The 19,674-nt window shown below is 43.2% G+C and overlaps 1 protein-coding gene across 1 annotated transcript; it reads left to right on the forward strand.

The window, feature by feature from the left end:
* Positions 1 to 748: 748 nt before the first annotated feature.
* On the forward strand, positions 749 to 19,278 carry SNX8 (sorting nexin 8). Its single transcript, XM_010158608.1, has 11 exons — positions 749 to 782; positions 8,080 to 8,270; positions 10,321 to 10,438; positions 13,491 to 13,612; positions 13,981 to 14,061; positions 14,999 to 15,159; positions 15,573 to 15,705; positions 16,799 to 16,867; positions 17,679 to 17,828; positions 18,204 to 18,353; positions 19,078 to 19,278. Exons 1-11 carry the CDS (start codon positions 749 to 751, stop codon positions 19,189 to 19,191), a joined length of 1,323 nt encoding a protein of 440 aa, XP_010156910.1. The 3' UTR covers positions 19,192 to 19,278.
* Positions 19,279 to 19,674: the final 396 nt, after the last annotated feature.

Below are 19,674 nucleotides of genomic sequence, written 5' to 3' on the forward strand. Positions count from 1 at the left end.
GACTTGGCGGGAGCTCCGCTGCTCGCCGAGCGGGGACGGGGCGCGATCCAGGACTTCTCCTCCCGGGAGTCCCTTGGCTGAGTGCGTCTGTGGGCGCTGGAAGGGCTTTACTCGGTCTCCTCGTACCCCGGACTCGGGGGCGCGTTAAAGCTGCGGGGACAGGTCGCGATGCAGCTCAGCGGGCGCTGTCGCGGTCTGTCCCGGGCGGAGGCCACGTCTCCCCACTGACCCAGCCAAAAGCGGATCCGGCATGAGCGGGAGAAGCAGCTCGGGACGCTGAAGGTTTTGGAACTGCAGCTGAAACCGAGATGGAGAAACTTGCAGCCAAACGCTGCCAGCACTTGTGAAATGAGAAATCTCACAAATGAGGGAGCTCCTGGGTGGATTAATGACACGTTAGGCTCTGAACAGTTAAACTGAGGGAAGCTTTTAGATGGAAACAAGGTAATGGAGTTCTCTAAAGTTCTCTTCAAGTGGCTAAAGCTTCAAACTGGCAAATACTGTGCATACTTTGCTATTTTTTTTCTCTGTTTGGAAAGAAAAACTAGTGGAGGTTACAGGTGGGTGAGTTTTGTGCAGGGAAAAGTAATTTGGTTGGATTCTATTCAGGATCCACTGTAAGTGTGCTTTTGATAGGCCTGTGATGCTCCTGATGTGGATAATGTTTATAAATAAGTCATTTTGGAATATTTCTGTCCAGGACGGATGTAAGATATTGGGATATTGAACAGCAGCCTTTGTGGAAAAAATGTCCTACTGTACCAAAGAGAGAGCTTGTTCAGGTATGTCTGCTATGGATTTACCATCTGCTTCAGGAGCCTTACCAAACAGTTGTCTGAGTGCTCTAGATCTGATTAACTTCCGCAGCGGTGAGGGTGCTTTTGTGACTGTCTCATCTACTCAGCCTTACTCTGCAGACTTGGCTTTTTTTGACAACGATTTTATTGTGAACACTGAGTTGAGGTGTCTGATGGTTTTAGCAAAAGAAGAATAATGCTGTGAAAGCTGCAGAGGCAGGAATGTGTTTATTTCTAGCATCGTGATGCAGGTTCAGTGATTTTGGAAGTTTCACACTTGTGTAACTTTTTCTGGACATCAGTGGCTTGTCAGCAAATATTCTGGGAGGATCTAAATCTCCTGAGTAATGAGAGGCCTGGCAGGGGTCACTGATGCCCACCTGTGACAGCACATGCAAATGCTGCCTTTTTTATTATTAATTATTTTGCAGGGTTAAAAGTACTTTAATACAATCAAAAGAGGAAAGAAAAAGGATAATGTCCAATACAGTATACTCAGTTTTGCTAAGTTGCTTGTATTGACGACTTTTTTTTTTTCTCCCTCTTCCATTTGAGGCTGTTTTGCAGTGATTGCAGGGAGCTAATCCAGGTGGGTGGTCTGGGGAGGAAGGGAGGTGTCTCCTGGTAAATCTTTAACTGTGTGTGCATCTTGAGGGAGGGCTTGGTAGGGAGGGCTGTAGCAGTTGCAGACAGTGCAGTTTGCACATAACTACTGATTTCCCCCATGATCTTCAGGTTTTAGTGGGTTGGTACAGGCTGATGGAGAAAAAAATCTGTCAGCTACAGACGTGGAACTGGTGCAAAAGGAGGGGAGCTTTGATGATTGCTGTTCACCAGAATCTGAGATGTGAATGAGCTTGTTCTAACTACAAAACGTGTGAAAAGACCATCTGGAGGCTAGTGTGTGGAGTGGTGTGCTGGTTTTTAATGCTTAAATCCTAAGATCAAGTTTTTCCCCAGCGTAATTAAGGGGATGAGAAGCAAAACAAAATGATTAACAGTTTCTTCTGATGAGGTTTTCTTGACCTGCGTAAGGGAGGATGATTGTGGAAAGTTGGCAGTTTTATAGATAAGCTGAAATGCCCTTGTAAAAGTTCTGTGGAGAAGAGTTTATATGTGTTGCTGCTTGTTGGGTTACGTTTTTGGGTCTGAATTTTTACAGTTCCAACCTCTTTGTTAGACCTGGGTGTGAAAAATGTTAGCAATCTCCCACTGTAAGCTGGGAAACTGCCCCAGCGAGGATTTGACTTTTTGTCTCTCTAGTCTTTGGGAATATTCCTCGATTGACTTCTCTCCCCTAATCCTGTTATTTCTTAAATGTGTGCAGCTCCATCTCACTTTACTGTGTTTGCTATACTTTGGAACTATGGCTCCATGGCTGACTTGCAAATGGAATGCAGCTTCTTGTATTCCCAGACTTGGGAAATCACTGAATCACTTGATAATCTAACAGTGCAGTTAAAAGAACAGGACACTAGGCTTAAACTTAGTTATTCTGTCACACTGGAAGGAGATAACTTGGTGTTGGGGATTTTTTCTGCTGTAGTATGTGATTGCAGTATTTTGAGAAGCAGTTAGAGGCCTAGAGCTGTAGGGGAATGCAGAAATGCTAGTGCTTTTTTATTATTATTAAATATAGCTTAGGTAACATCACCTGACTATTTTTGAGTTGTGCCAATGCTTCTCTGCTTCATCTTGGAAAGCATCAAGTGTTGAATAGTAATCTGAAACTTAGTTGGAAAAAACAAACAGTCACCAAAATCCCCACCCAAAACCGTAACTGTCCCCGACTCCTCAAGACCAAAGGAAAGTAAAAACCAAACCAAACCCAACCAACCAAAATACCCAGACCGTCCAGCGCAGGATGCATGTGTGTCATCTGCACTGTGAACGCTGGGGCTTTTTTAAGGAGGAAAGCAAAATGTTAGAGCCTGTTTTCCAGCATCTAATTTCATGATAGCGTGTGTATTTTCCTGTCTTGTTTTGGCACTAGATAGCTTGTACTGAATCATAGAATCATAGAATGGTTAGGGTTGGAAGGGACCTTAAAGATCATCTAGTTCCACCCCCCCTGCCATGGGCAGGGACCCCTTCCACTAGACCAGGTTGCTCAGAGCCACATCCAGCCTGGCCTTGAAGACATCCAGGGATGGGGCATCCACAACATCTCTGGGCAACCTGTTCCAGGGCCTCACTACCCTCTCTGTGAAGAATTTCTTCCTGACATCTAATCTAAACCTCCCTGATTTCAATTTATACCCATTACCCCTTGTCCTATCGCTACAGGCTCTTGTAAAAAGTCCTCTCCCAGTACCCTTGTAGGCCCCCTTCAGATATTGGAAAGCTGCCATGAGGTCTCCTCGGAGCCTCCTCTTCTCCAGGCTGAACAAGCCCAGTTCTCGCAGCCTTTTGTCATAGGAGAGGTGCTCCAGCCCTCTGATCATCTTCGTGGCCTCCTCTGGACTACTGACAAGTGAGTTGTTGGGAGGGAGAAGGAAGAACACTATAGCACCATCTTTTAATCATATTGAGCTTCACTCTAGTTGCTTTCTTGTACCTAGTGAGAAATAAGGACCTGTCTTCCACATTGAACATGCATCTGCGTACCAGTTAGCTTTGTTAGATAAAATAGACTGATTCCTTTGTGTTGCTCCCTCCTAAGTAAGAATTGCATGGGTTTAAATTCCTTAAAAAACCCCAAACAAGTTGCATAAAGCTGTCTCAAAAATACGTCCGCCCCTTAATAGGAAGCAAGTTGTTGGTTTTCGTTGGTTTTATTTTTCTGTGGGGAACTTCTGTTTTTCTTTTCTTGTTTTTCAGGGATTTCAAATTATGTAAGACTTAATTTAAAAAAAAAAAAAAAAGGAATCTGTTTGGAGTTGTAGTTGAAATCTGCACCAGCTTTCCAAGAGGTTGATGTGAACACTGAATTCTGGAATTACGGAGGAATGTGTTTGACACAATAAGGGGCAAAGGCATTTCCACAATTCCTGAGACTTTTCATGAGAAGACAGAAAGGAAAGGGAAATGCTGATGAATAATATTTACATTGCTGCTTCAGTATTCCTGGTCCAGGAGTTTGTAGTGGAGCCTTTATTTTTGCTAGGGGGAATTCTGAGGTATCTGTACAAAAACAGTGGTTCTTGTACTCCCCTGTGTTTCCCATGGGTTGGATCACCTGCAAAACAGAGATGATGGAGAAGAAATCTTACCTAGTCAGGTTCCTAAGGGCTTTGCTTCCTCTCAGACTCTTTGTCCTTCTAGAAAATCTGCTACTAATGTAACAGGTAATTCAATGGCACCTTCTACTTAAGTGTGTCTAATAAATTTAGCTGATCAGTACCTTGGTGTAATAGAGTTGTTAGTAGCAGCCTTCTGTAAAACGGAGATAAACCCTCCAAATTTGGTTGACAGCACTTAAAGATCTGTGTTGTGATTTACCACCTATGCCTCCAGCCCTTGCATTACCCTTCTCTGTGTGCCTGCTGACGTGTACAACTGCTGTGCAGCTAATCAGATACTTGACATTCTACTTTGGGTTTCCTAAATGCATGATTTGAGAGATTTTGGTTGAGGAGACTGGTAACTCTGGAGGGCAGATCGCTGTCTAGTTGCATGAATGGGAGTAACGAACCTCGGGTGGGAACCGAAGTGAGAAATGTGTGACAGAAAGTAGCCAGGCCTTCAATTTCAGTTGTTCTCTGGGTAAGTTTCTCAACTCATTCAGTCCAAAAGCCACCTGACCTGTTTAAAAAAAAAAAAAAGTATTGTCCAGTGTTTCCATAGTGGTTTTTTTTCTCTGTACAAACCCAAAAATTAGGCCATGCTTTGAATGCTTCTTTAAACTTTTATTTCTTGTCATCTTGTTGTCTGCTTGTTTGCATATGTATGCATATATGTATTCTTTTTAACTTCTCTATCAAATTGTTTTCAGTTATCCCAGGCCATTTCCGGGTATCTTATTGACAACAGCTTGAGAAATTTCGCTACAGCAGAAGGCTAGCTGGCACAAAACAAGCTGATTTTATTTTGTCTGCTTCCCTGTGTTCCAGGGGAGCATTCCCTACCTCATTTCTGTATTCACTTACTGCTCTATGTATATAAACTTTACTAGATAATGATCTGCTGAAACCAAAGGGGATGTTTTCAGAATTAGCTGTTCTGCAGCAGAGAGTGCGTGATGGGAAGCGTTAAGTGTTCTGTTACAATGCATGTAAATCCTTTTTACTGGCTGAACGCAGGAGCTCATACCAATGAGTTCCCACTATTATCTGCCATTCCTGGCCAGGGCTCTTGAGGCTGTTCCTGAACTGCCTCTGTAGTAAGTAAAATGAAAAATGGGCTGAAGAATAGCTTCAGTATATGTTGCTCCGCAAGGTTAGTGTTAATGCCGCGATAAATGTTTTCTAAAACAGGTTAACAGCTGTTCACAAGTCATCTTACTGTGTTCTCAGACCAGTGTTGGAGGGTGTAAATTCACCCTGAGTAGCTGTCTTGTTGATACGGAACACGCTGGGATTATTAATTAAACGGCAGTTATTCAAACTTGTCTGATTTGTATGATTTCACACATTTAGACAAGGTTGAGATCTGAAGAAGCTACAGAATATTTCAGGAAGAGCCAAGTGTGTGAACTGCTGATAAAGAGAATGTATTTCCTGTAGGTGAATTTTGGGAAGCAGATGCAGAGAATAACTTGGTGGAAACTGGCAAAGTATTACAAATGAAAGGAGCAACGTGACTGAATTGTCAAAGGAATGCTGGGTCTTGTCTAGAGCTCTCCACGGGGCTTCATTCCGTAGTTGTCTTATGGAATGGTGTGGGTTCAGATCACTGTAATGAATCTGAGAGTCCTCAACGTCAGTTTGGCTGATCGTGCTGCAGGTTCCAGGACTTACAGGTGGAATACTGAAGGATTCATGGTTCATTCTATAAATCTTGCCTCCTCGTACCTATCGTTTTTCCACTGGGAGTTTCAGTAGCTTATCAGACAGTGCTGAGCCCCAGGTTAGGGAACAGTCTGTGCCATGAAAGTCCCGCTTTGTTGGTTGGCCAGCAGGATGATAGAAAGCAGGAGGAGGGATTCTGTAGGCAGAAGTGCTGTGTTACCACAGACTGGCACGGCTTTGGGAATATGTGGGTTGCATTTTGTCTAGCCCCAATTTGGGAGGGGGCCTCAGCCTCCTGTGACTGCCTCTGAAACGTGAGTCAGTGGCTTAGCAACACAGGACTGGAATTCTCTGTGGGTGCATTGGAGGGCTAACAAAATCTACCGTGTCATGTTGCATTTCACTGATGTGTCTTGAGCAATTAAACCCAAGAATTACAAGGGTGTGCACCCAGGGAACCGCCGCTCTGGAGAGCGAGACTGTCTTGTGCTTTCAGTAGTTTTTTTTGTGTGTATTTTTGACACTTCCTCTTGATAGTGAGGGTTATTGTACATTGCTGCCCATGAAAGGTCAGGTGGGCAAGGATTATTGTACACTAGGAAAACTTTTGGCTTGATGTCGTGCTCTGAATTTTCTTTTCTCCTTTCCTTCTCAGTTCAGCGTCTGTCTGAAAAGTGGATAGAGGGATGTGTTATCACTTTATCCAGCAACATCCTATGTCAACACTGATTTAGCTTGCATTATCATAACACAGATTTCTGGCAGGTAACTGGAACTTTTCAGAAGCAGCTGCATAGGTGGGGTTAGGAGGTGATACATTAGACTATTAAAGCAGAGGTGTCAAGACTTGCTTCTCTGAGTCACATTGGGAGGAATCTGAAGCCTGATGAGACATGTGGGGTAAGGTCATTTGTCCTGGATTTGGTGGTTTCCCTAAGCCATTTTATGGTACAAGGTGGCTATTCCAAAAGCGGTGTATCTGAGGAATTGGAGATTACCTGTTTTTCCCGTTTATCAGGGCCTGGAGCACATGAAGGAACAGGTGGGAAATCCTTATCAGGAGGTCAGAGCTTTCAAGTTAAGGATGTGAATTCTTATCTTCCCTGAGTTAATTTCTTAAACTGTTATTCACTTTTTCAACTATATCAAAGCTTAAAGAAACAGTTCTTGCTTCTGTAGTGTTACTGGATCTTTTCGTGTTCTCAAAATTTTAGATATGTTTTAAGAAGGAATGTAACTTCCACACAATGGCAAGGAAGGGGTGATGAATACTGCCTACCTCTTCTAGGGGACTTTCATCAGGTTTTGTGTAAAAAAGCTTGCTCACAGTATCCCTCTTAGCCATACACAGAGAGGAAGTACCATCTGTTCCAGACTGGAGGACAGAACTTTGGTGGCGGTTGAATCAATTCCAGGGTTATATCCACATTTTTCACCCTATTTCTTACATGTGAAATGGGTAGGAAAAAAGGATTGCTTTGAAAAACAATGTAAGCTTAGTTTACAGTCACATCATACATGTAGTTACGAACTCAAGTTGAGATAATGGGCTGCAGTCAGTCCTTTGATAAGAGGGTACTCTGAATCCTCATCTTTGCCCCTTCTTTGGCTCCTCCAGAGCCATTCGTCAGAGCCATCTTTTTTTTTCATCTCTCTCTCTGGCTGAGAATCAGTTGGAATGTCTCTGACCAAACCTGTCCAGCTATGATTGTATTCACTGTATAAAGCTGGTTTTAGCCACAACCAGTGGAATAGGTGTATTTGAAAGATTTTATCAGAGGTTGCTGTGATTGAGAAACTGTCGGGTTCCTAGCCCTTTTTAGGAACCTTTTCCCCCTGCTCTTGAACTTAAGCATATTGACATAGAATTCATGCCTTCTCTAGCATACTGTCATGGTGTTTAATAAAATTATGTCAAATGAAGTGTCTCCTTCCTTTATAGTGACATGTAAAATTAATATATTAAATTTCTGCCGTGCAGTAGAATGCCATATTTTCTTTCCTTCCACGAGTTGTTCTAGGCAGGATCCAAAAGTGCTGAGCTAGGCTTTTGTTCATTTTGGCAGATCCTCCTGTGGTGGGAGCTGGACAGACAGGAAATGCAGGCCTCTCTGCTGATTCACAGAACAAATTTGGCCTGTGACTCTTTCTCTTAGCAGAGATGTCTTTCTGACTTGGTATAATTGGCGGTGCCCCTGGGTGTTGTGAAGAGGGAGGTACCAACCTCTCGAACGCGTGCGAAGTAGCATAGCCTCTTGGGGGAGTGGCTTGATGGTGGTTCTGGTTGTGTTGCACGGCTGTGGGAGTACTGAGCAAGGGGACAGAATATTTTAAGGCTACTTCTTTTACTTTATCAAGCCTACTGGACTGTTTTTTCCCTTTTTGTCTTTTAGATTTGGCAAAGCCTCCAGTAAATGAACCGAGGGACCCAGAACAGTTTCTAATGCAGGCGCCCCAGGGAAATCCACTGCTGCTTTCCCACACCCTACAAGAGCTATTGGGCAAGGATAGTGTGCAGGTGGAGCTTATACCCGAGAAGAAGGGCCTTTTTCTGAAACATGTGGAATACGAGGTTTCCAGCAAGGTAATGTGAACAAGCCTTGGACTCAGTGAGAGTGTATCCTCCTAAGAATGGCTGCGCAGGTGCTGCTGGCGAGGCCCTGTCTAATTTGATAAGGTGTTGGGTGATGCTGGTGCTGAGTAGGCCGGTTGTATGGGCTGACTTTAAATACAGTTAGCACTAAGCTTTCTTGACGTGGGCTTCTGCAGCATGGAGTGTCTTCCAGCTGAGGTCTGATGGATGGTCTGCTAGTTTATTGGCTTGAAACCTGAGCTCGGTACAAAAGCAGATGTGTAACATTGAAAGTGGAATGTTTTCATAACTGATTGGTCTAGGCGACTGGATATTGCAAACTGTTTCGAGCCAGAGAAGAAATGATGTTGGCAGTGCTAAACTGAAATCCGTTATAAATGGGACAGGTACTGCAAATCCTTCTGCGGAGTCCAGGCCACTTCCAGTTTGCTTGCCCCAATCCTGACCTGTAAGTTCTGCTTTTGGTGTAAGAGCAGATTGAAGATGATGTATCTTTTCCTGTTTATGGAGCAGCCAGCGAAACAGCTCTCCAGTAGCTTCTGTGTGCTTTTTCAAGAAGGACATCTGTCCTCTTCTAAGTAGACCACAAGCAATTTACATCTCCCAGGCCACCAAAACATGTGTCTGAGCAGCGCTCAAACTGCTGTAGTCACTGTTGTATGTATTCAGAGGCACATTTGGATTACTTCTCTGTAGCGATGTCTGGGGCTTTAGGTGTTTTAGATTGATGTCTGTAGGTTTGTCAAAGACTGCTGTGAGGGGGGAAAGGGCAGGCACAGTGAATGCTCCTGTGGGCTTTCTGGGACTGGAGGGTTATTTTTGCCTGTGATTTCAGGGCACAGGACTCGGTGACCCCGGTGGTCTCTCTAGGTTTTGATTTTAGGAACTCACTGCCAACTCCTTTCAGTTGCTGTCATCTCTCCTGCAGTTGTGGCTGTGGAATGAGTCTTCCTCAAAAAGCAGCATAGCTTGGCCTTGAGCTTCATCTAAGATCTGCAGCACGAATCAACATCAGGTTGCAGAGCAGATGGAAGGAGGCTTGAGGGGCTGTATCTGTTGTGCTCCAGCTATGTGCCTCACTGCTTTGTTTTTGAAAATGCACAGTGCCACAGTAAGTGGTGGATGATGTACAATGCAAACATGGACTACACATCACTGTACCCATTCTTACTTTCTTAGCTGCTCCAGTAGCTGAATCTGTAGTAGTAGTGAGGGGACTTTGTGGGGGTTTTATTTATTGTTTTGAAAGGATTTCTACATCCTAAATGTCCTGTTCTAGCTGCTACCTAACTCCTTTTGGAATGAAAACCCAGTTTCTTGGGCCTCTTCTACATATCGATCTAAGAAATGCAGAGTGAAGGATGAGGGTTTTAAAGGAACTTTCAATCTTTGTGGATCTAACATCAGTGAGAGGTCTGCCTTTCTCTTGTGAGGTCCACTTAAAACGGCCGTCATTTGGGCTAATACTTAACATGATCAAAGCCTGTTTTGCCACCTCTGTGTTTGAAATGGCTTTAGAGAAATTTCCTGAGGTCTAGGCCAGGGACTTGCAGTGCTTTAAGTAAAGAGTTCTCAAGCACTTTTAAGAGCACCAGCAACTTTTCTAAATGGTCTGTCTAATTTGGAAGACGAGATAGCTTCGGGGAATAATGGTATGGAACCACACAGGTTTAGGAATATTCGTAACTTCTTGGGAAACCTCTTCCTCTCCATTTGGTAGTGTTTTTCATCTTGTGTGTGAATGAAATCTGACTGATGTTTTTAAGTGAAAATATTATTCCCCAAAGGACTGTCGTTAGAAGAATACCATCTCTATTCACAAGTGAAAGGTGGCTGCCTTTGGAGTCTTTTCTCCCTCTTTCCCACCACGAGACCTCTGAAGATAAGAAATAGGTCATTTTTTGCAGTCTCTGGTTGTGATATCTTGCTTTTCTTCCTCTGCATTTTAGCCCAGCTGATAAGAAAACAACACAAACGGAAATGCTGCTGATTGTCCAGCCTGTGTATTGATTTCTGCTTTTTCCCCCTTCCTCTATTGCAGAGATTCAAGTGCTCAGTTTATAGACGATACAATGATTTTGTCGTGTTCCATGAGATGCTGCTTCAGAAGTTCCCGTATCGTATGGTGCCAGCACTTCCACCAAAGAGGATGCTGGGAGGTAAATCTGGGTCTGTCATTTTGCGGGAGGGGTCACAGTGCAAGTGTGATCCAGATGATACCATTGAAAATAAATTTAAAAGGTCCAACGTCTTTACTTCTGCTTGGTTCAACAACTCTGTGGGTATAATGCACAATTTGGAGAACTTATTGCCGTACTAGAAATTCACTGTAGGTAAGATATTAATGTGAAATCTCAGTGGGGTTTTTTTTTCCCATTGAAGTTCAATATCTAATGATTTTCCTGTTAGGTTTTGAGGTGTAATTCTACCCAAGAGCATGGCAGAGTTGCAGCTCTTTTTTAGGAAACAAGGTTATGATGATCAGTGCTGTGGTGCTATCAGTGTAGCATTGCTACCATACCGTGGAACAGCTGTAGGATGTACTGTAGTGTGTTGGTTTATGAAGTGCTCAGGATAGAAAAGATTTGTGGAGATCCCATTGTTTTCCTATAGCGAGAAAAGAGTAAAGATTAAAACAAAAAAAGATTAAGAAATATGTGTTAAAAGGCTTAAAACTGCAGAGGAGCTGATTGTGTAAAAACCACAAAATTGCTTCTCGGGCGAGAGCATCCTTGATCCTATTGAGTGAGTGTAGGGTCCTGCCTCATGCACACCTAAGAACTAGTGAACAGTGATGTTAACGAGCAGCTTCAGCACGGCCTGTTGTAGTATTACCTTGCACAGAAGCCTTACGATGCAGGCAATGGTGATTATGCTGTCTCAGTTTATGTACAAAAAGTTGTCTTTGTGGCAGTTCAACTAGCTGCCTTAAAGAAGCTATTGCCTTTTTTTTTGTCCTGTTCTAAACAGGAGTTTGTTGATCTGCTTAGAATAACCAGAAAGTAAAAACTGAGGCTGGAATCGGTGTTGGTTCATTCAGGTACACTTTAGCTGTTAGAACCAATGAAGTATTCCAAGCCTGAAAGCTATCAAAGCTCCTTCAGGTACATTTTTCACTAATCTGAAATATTGGCACTGGTTTTAAACTTTTTATAGTTTCAAATGCTGCATAACTACATAAAATCCTGTCCTGTTTTCTACTTTATGTGTGAAAAAACAAGTTTTTCACTGTCTTGTCTCCTGCCCATGCTGCTAAGCTTAATGTGTTTCAATAAGTAATTAATTTCAGTCAGGGAGTTAATGTATTGCTACAGTAAAGAGGAATTGGTAAACAGTGAGCAGTGGGGTGTATAGTGAACTGGAACAAAGCAAAACAATAGTGCTGAAAAGCTTTGGTGGCCATATATTCCTATGATGGAAAGTAAATTGTGAAAACCTTTCTTTTGAGTTTGTGAAAACCCATCTGAATTTGACCTGATTCAGTGTTCTTAGCCGGAATTTCCACTTCATGCAACACATCTCAGCAAAGCGATCTCCTCTGACTAATCTCGGTGGAGAGAGGGTGCTTGAAAGAAACTACTGATGTGTATCATTTGTCAGTCACTGTTATTTCCTTGCGTTGCCGGTGTGTTGATATTTCTGTGTGTTCACCGGTGCATTTCTTCCCACAGATATCCTACGTTTAAGAAAAAAACCTGATAGGGTTAGTTCCCAAACTTAGCTAGGAGTACAGTACTGAGACAGTCCAAGGCTGTGTTAAGGCAGAGAGCAGTGGTTGCCCTTAATCTAGTGACTCTGCATATAGAAAAGCTGTCTAAGTGGTCTTAATAGAAACTGCAAACAGGAAAAGGGAAATGGAATGGGTAGTTCTTGTTTCTGTGGAGGTTAATGGACAGATAATGGGATTGCAGGACACAGGATTTGATGGATTAGTATAGAAGTGTGACTCTTGCAACCTCCTTATTTGCAGAGCAGGATGGGCAAAGCTACGTGCTTCTTGTACTCTGTATTCTGCTCTAATAAGTTAGACTCTTATTTTCATTGTCTTACACTCATCCGTCTGTCAGATGAAGAGGGATTGATAGTCTGCTCTGCTCCTTTTGGAGGACAGCAGCAAATTGAGGCAGATCATGTAGGAAGTGTGTAGATGACTGAAAATATCCATGTAGGCTAAAAGATGAACAAAGCATAATCAAGATCTGCAACCCTAATGACAGAAAAGTCATTTGATGGGTGGTAGTGTACTTAGGATCATTATGGAGGGTCCATGCAGCCAGCAAACTCCCAACCTAAAACTGGGGCAAAATAGTAATTCCCTTCCGTGATATGACAGGGTTGTCCTGGATAAGAGCATTCCCTTAACCTTGTTCTGCGCTGCTTGCTTTTCTTTCAAATTTACTTTAGTTTAATTTGTCATTTTTCCTGAAAAACTCCAGGATTTTTCGATTTACTGCCTTACTGCAGTGTAAACTCGTCCTGTTTCAGGAAGATAAGCAGAACTTTTTTAGTTTGACAAGTAAGGAGTCTGTGGGGATGTACTGCATATTGCTGTGCAGGGCTTCCAGAGTGCTTCCTGACATCTTGCATGAAAAAGACAGGTACTGATCTTGAAGAAACAACTAAAACCCACCCCTGTATTCTCCCTCTAGCCCCAAAGTGCTTAAAACTGTGGAGGAGGCACAGATGAGGGTACAGCACAGTGAAGCTAACTCTTCAGAACAGCGAGCAGACTCCCCATTGATTGTTTGTGGGATGGTCACTTTGCAAGCAGCAGTGTATTGTGCTACGTTTCCCAGGAGTCCTAAACAGACTGAGATCCCCTCTGGGGACCAGCTGTGGAACTGATGTTGGAGGAAGAAGAATCTTTGTATGCCCTTAGTTTGTAAGTGGAGGCTTCAGGCCTTAGATTTAGTTGTTTGTCCTGCATGCCTGACCCACCCTGTGAAAATAAACACATGCAGATAGATATGGTGGGTTTCAGTAGGATGTAAAGAACCACTTGACAGAATGTTGTTCTGCTGGTCAATCTGAAAAGTCTGTTTCAGGGAGCTGACAGGCCACAGGTAGTGATTCTTTGTTTTTGTTCAGGTGCTTTATCAAGGGTAATAAGTACAAAGAAGTTATTGGACTGAGTGCTTTCTTTTTGCTCTTTCTGAGCATCTGTAATATGGAAATTTATGTAATGGTGAAATTTAATGTTTCTTCTTGTAGCTGATCGAGAATTCATAGAATCTAGGAGGAGAGCGCTGAAGCGTTTCATAAACCTGGTGGCTCGACATCCCCCTTTCTCAGAAGATGTGCTCTTGAAACTCTTCCTGTCGTTCAGTGGCTCAGTGAGTACTTGTTAGATACAGTCTTGAGTTTGCACATCTTCCTGTAACTGCTTTGCTGGGAACAGGGTTCAGAATTGCTTTTGACCTACATGTTGTTGTTCCTCATGATGAGGAGAATTTTCTCTCAATGGGTATTTCTACAGCTGGAAAGTGGAAGGTAATTTCACTCAATTTCAGGAGTATGGTGTTTGGAAAATGATAACTGTTCTTAGGGTAGTACATATTACGCTTCTCCATAAATCAAACCTAAGCTGGGTAAAGCTGTATCTGCGAAGTTATGCCTTACCATTGCAATATCAGAGACCTGCGTGAACTACCTGTGCGTTACGTAGTTCTTCCATGCTCATTTGATTCTGTATCTTCCCTAGGATGTACAGAATAAGCTAAGAGAGTTGGTCCAGGGAGTGGGAGATGAATTTATGACCTGCAGATTAGCTACCCAGGCCAAGGTATGTATATTAGTTTCTTGCAAGCTGTTCTGGTTTAAATGGTGCTCTGCTCCATGTGGATCAGTTACGGCATTTTTTGAGTGACGACAGAGTGATTTCCAAAGTTTGAAGGACTTTTAAACTTGGAATTTTATCGAAAATATCAAATAAATATTTGACTCTTAAGGGCCTGGTAATTCCAGCTAAATGCTGGTTCATTGTTATGATAAAGATTAAACAATGAATCCTGCTCAGAACAAGTTTTTTCAGTAATTACTTGTACTTGCATAACAAACAAATGCACACACTGCGCAATTTAAAAGCTGTTATCTAGATGGCTGTCTTCCCCACGTGCTCATGCCCTCCTGTCTGTCATCTTCTCCCTGTGGGAGAGTAATATGGACTGTTGTAGAGAAGTTAGTTGTAAGTTCTCTGCATATCTGTTTATCCCACTGTTTAGCGCTATGGCAGGTCTTAAATACGCATTCACTCTGTTCATTGAGCAATTAAAGCAAGTTGTTGTTCAGGTTCCTGCAATGCTAGCAGAAGGTTTTGCAACTGGACCTTAATTCAGGGTTTTACCAGTGATACACAAGTCAAAAAGAGCTGAACTTCCAGTACATGTTTGACCTTGCCAGGCTGGCAGCTACTCGTAACATCAGACCAGAACCTGTGAGCTTGAAACCTCACAAACCCCATTGTAACTGTGGAGTACAATTGTAGATTTTGCCAACTCTGTCTACACCCAGTATTTGAACCTCTTTCTGTCTCTGAAAATTAGGGGTATTTGTATGACATCTGACTTAGACACCTAAATTGTGAAGCTGATCTCTTCAGGGTTGTTGGAGGTACAAGAGGGAAACCTGTCTCTCTGCTGACTGTATGGTGCGCCCGCAGTTAACGCACGTAAACGTGCCTCTGAGTTGTCTACTAGTAATCTCCCTTTGCGCTTCTTCAGGACTTCCTCCCAGCTGACATACAGGCCCAGTTTGCTGCCAGCAGGGAGCTCATCAGAAATATTTATAACAGCTTTTATAAGCTTCGGGACCGTGCGGAGAGGATAGCTTCTCGAGCCATTGACAATGCCTCGGATCTTCTCATATTTGGAAAGGAGCTAAGGTAGGGCAGGAGGAAGAGGATTTGCTAATGTGAATGTTCCTGCTGCTGTTTCAGAACTCCAGACTGCTGTAAAAGTAACTTGCAAATGGTCTGGTAAGACTGGGTGTGCAATGCATGCTGTAGGTCATAATTAATTTGTTCCTACTCCAAAAGAAGAAAATGCATGCTATCCACTAAAGTTGCATTCCATAGAGCAAAAGAAAAGAAAATACAAATACCTTGAGATTGAGGTACAGTTTTTATTGCCTCTTCTCCCAATATATGCACAGCTCTGCACTTGTGATTGTGCCATAGTAGCTCAGCACTGTGAGCTATTTAGACAGATTTGGAACTCTGAACTGCTCTCTGTAAATAAATGTATCTTCTTAGTGGAATTTGTCTCCTAGATTTGAACACTGTTTATCTCCTCCTAGTGCTCTGGGCTCAGACACTACACCCCTTCCTTCCTGGGCTGCTTTGAATAATAGCACATGGGGGACTCTGAAACAAGCCTTGAAGGGTCTGTCTGTCGAATTTGCGCTTCTGGCAGATAAGGCTGTGCAGCAGGTGGGTTCTTTACGGTTTTCTTTCCTTCTGTTTGTAAAATGAAGGAGGTGCATTGCTGCCTCAAGTTTCATCTTGAATTATGAGCTCTGTGGACATAGGCATCTAGAGTTAAGAGGGAGACTGTAGTCCAAACTCACCACCAACCTGCTTGTTCAAGCTTGAATGAAAACCCTGGGATGTGTTTAAATGGGAAAAAATACAATGGGCAAGGGAAAGGAGGGAAAAACCTGCTTTCTTTTTTATTTTGAAATTATTCTTGGTGAAGTTACATTGCTTTTCTGAGCTGTCCAAAAGTCCTGCATTCTCCCTTATTAACCTGCTACAGAGAATCCAAAAGAACTTCTTTCTGAATCAAATTTTGACATTCATGTAGTTAAACATTACGTGAGAGTTATTCAGGCAGAAGCATCATATTCCTGTGTAAGTGTGCAGTGTGATAATGTCTGTTAGAATAATGTGAGAACATGACAGTCTGGGAGGGAAAAGTAGTAGTTTTGTTGTCACTTCTCTTCAGCTCATTGTGTTAAAACACTCAGCATGCTTTTATAGATCAGTCAGAGCAGGTCTTTTTCACCAGAGTTTATGCTCCAGAGAGCTCTACTGATACAGGAAGAAAAGGCAGTATTTAGTAAAATAAAAATACCCCACCCAAGTAGTGAAATTTGGCTCGTTGGCTCATCTTTGCCTTCTGATGCATGAACTGTTATGGGGAACATGCAGGTGTCTGTAGCTTTAATGGGTTAGTCATCTTTGTAAGAAGGGAAGATGAAAGACTCGGGAATCTGCAAGAGCAAGAAATTCCAGGCAGAGAGCTGAAAGGACTGACACAGAAGACACTGAGACTAACTGTCCTTGTTATGATGATCAGGCAATTGGAAAAACTGTTCCTGCTCCAGTGGATCTCTGTTCTGCATACTTAAGACTAAACACTCCAGTGCCATCTGAACGATGGCTGATGTGGTTGTGTAAGCATTGATGTGACCTTGATGTGAGCTGTAGAATACAGTGAGGGCCTGCAGGGTGTAAAGATGCGAATAACTCTGTTGGTTCCTGCCAGGCTTACATAAAATGTACTTGTTCCCTTGTTTTCTAGGGTAAACAGGAAGAGAATGATGTGGTGGAGAAGCTGAACCTTTTCCTGGATTTACTCCAGTCCTATAAAGTGAGCTCTGCTGTTCTTCTGCCAGTGAGAATGTTGTTTAGAGCAAACTTGTGCTCTTTAGAGGGTGTAACGCCAACTGGGTGGAAAACTGTCTGGGAGGCCAGTTCAGAGGCAAACTGGGCATCTGGCAGATGGAGGGGAGTGGCTCTTGGCCGTAGCGAGCTCTGTAGCCTTCCTGACCAGCTCATCTTGTGATGAGAACTTGCCAAACAGCAAACCCTGCAAGGGATTTAATAATACAACTGCTTGAACTATATGGATCAGCTAACTTCTGTTCAGATCTGGCTGGTTTTGAGTCAGAGCGGTGAATGAGATGGCTGCCGGTTTGCTCATGCAGACATGAGTGCAGTTACAAAATGAAAGAATTTTTGTCAATACTAATCTTTTGGTCAAAGGCACTTTTGTTTTTTAGAACCACCTACTGAAACTCTATGTGGCAGCCTCTCCTGACGTTCCCAGGCCTGGACTGAAATAGGAGGACACTGCCAAGCTCTTACCACAATTGATTGCCAGCACTTAATGTTTAGAAGGGCACAAAATATAAGAGGCCTGATAAGATCCAAAATATTGGCAGAAGAGATGCTCCAGACTGGCTCTTAAGCTCACTGGTCTGGGTCCAAGGAGTTTTGTTTCTTGAATTCTTAGCTGCCAACATTTATTTTTGACCCTCTTGAAAACAAAGAAACAAAAATCTGCAGCATAGACATTACATAAAGCGTGACTGTGTGTTTGTGTTCCTGATGTACTTGGCTGGTGTGCTTGCTGTCTCTTAGCTTCCACTAAGTACCTGTTTTTTCCTTTTCCCATGAAGGACCTGTGTGAAAGGCATGAGAAGGGGGTATTGCACAAGCACCAGCGAGCGTTGCATAAGTACAGCATGATGAAGAAGCAGATGATGAGTGCCACTGTGCAGAACAAAGAACCGGAGTCGGTGGAGCAATTGGAGTCTCGGATTGTGGAGGTAGGGCAGATGCCTGGGAGAGCAAAGGGTGGTACTAGACTTCTAGAATGCAGAAAGCCATTAGACCAAAAGGGTAACCTGTACTTTGGGTAATTTGAGCTACCTGCTGTGCTACATGGAAATAACATTTGTTTTCCTCAGCACTTATTACTGGCTCTTTGGCAACGTGTCATTTGCAGGAGCTGTGGAAAGCAATAGTCTGCATGGTGGAAAGTGCAGTTGCTGTCATATCAAGTGTGTCCAGGAACTGCCTTTTTAGGTTTTTGGTATGTTGGAATTGCTAGCATGGTGAGGAATGCTGTTTTCTCCTGCTGCAAGTGGGTCTCCTTGGCACCCTCTTCCTGGCAATGTATTTCAGAGTTCTTCCTCTTTCAGCAAGAAAATGCTATCCTAACCATGGAGCTGCGGAATTACTTCTCTCTGTATTGCCTGCATCAGGAGACACAGCTGATCCACATCTACCTGCCTCTCACGTCTCATATTCTGGGGGCCTTTGTCAACTCCCAGATCCAGGGTCACAAAGAGGTGAGTTCTTCTGGACTGAATTCTTTTTCCCAAAATACAAATGAGAATTTGAATGTGTCTGTTTTCATCCGTGGGCCTTCTTCCTCTAGTAATCTGTGCAGCTGGGCTCTTTTGTAACTTCTTAAGATGTTACCTAAGGTCTTTGCAGTTTGGGGTGAGGATCAAGGCTGGCCTCTAACCCCTCTGAGAGACTCTATCTTCTTGCAGCAAGTTGCTGTTTATTTCTTTTTAATTCTCTCACTTGCAGGTGGCCTTACCCTACAGGTATTTGAAGAATAACGAGCTGTTCTGTAATGAACCGTGTGTTTGCTAGATGAATCTGGGTTTTGTTGTGCGACACAGAAATTATATGACAAGGAACAACTTTCTTGGCTTTGCTCTGTATCTAAGAGCTCCCTTCGTTAACCACTAAATATGACCTTCAGTGTCCCCCATGTACAGGCTTTCTTGCATTTGGTATATTAGAAAAGTCTCTTCTTCAGCTCCCTTCCTTCCCTGCAGTGAAGGAATTGAACTGAGGTGTGGGAAATCTCCCTTCCACACTTACTTGGTAAAATGCTTAGAGTGCTGCACCAGTCTAAAAGGGACAATCTGGGTCCACTGGACTTCCCCAAAGTATTTTGGGAAATTTGGGCTTTTGTGTGCCCTGAACCTGCAGCTAAAATACCGTGTGGTGAGGTGATTGCTGTGGTGTCATGTCTGTTTTCTCTGCTTCCACTCACAGATGAGTAAGGTTTGGAATGAATTGAAGCCCAAGTTGAGCTGCCTCTTCGTGGGATCTAGCAATATGCCAACTCCACCATTGTCACCTCCAGAGGGAAACTTCTTCTCCAATTAAAGCTCTGAGCATCTAGCATGGAGCAAGAAGTGCAATCAAGGATAGGGTGGGACCTCTACCTCCAGATGTTAGAATGAATCCTCCAAACAGCGCCTTTTTTTTTTTTTTTGTTAATACTGCTGCTTTGAGCTGCTCTGATTTAGACTGACTGGATGTGGGGCAGAACAGATGGATATAAAGACAATCTCTTAATTTTGAAGTGCTCTGGGGCAGAGCTGATGTTGTAAGGCTGCAGGCGCTCTTCATGGGGTCAGGATGTGACCCGGGGCAGTGAGTGCTGCAGTGTTTTTGCTGATGCCTCTGCATCTTGTACTAACAGCCCTCCAGTAACGTTGATCTGCACACGTGCTGACACATCTCTGAGGTGCCGAGATGAACAGGGTATCTGAAGCACTTGCTTGTAGTAGGGATGGATTGCCTTTTAAGCTTGGAAGGGGCCATGTTAGAGGCATAAGGAAATCTGGGAGCCATCCCGTTGATAGG

The sequence above is a fragment of the Eurypyga helias genome, unplaced genomic scaffold (assembly GCF_000690775.1).
Source record: "Eurypyga helias isolate BGI_N326 unplaced genomic scaffold, ASM69077v1 scaffold42229, whole genome shotgun sequence".
NCBI classification, from domain to species: domain Eukaryota; kingdom Metazoa; phylum Chordata; class Aves; order Eurypygiformes; family Eurypygidae; genus Eurypyga; species Eurypyga helias.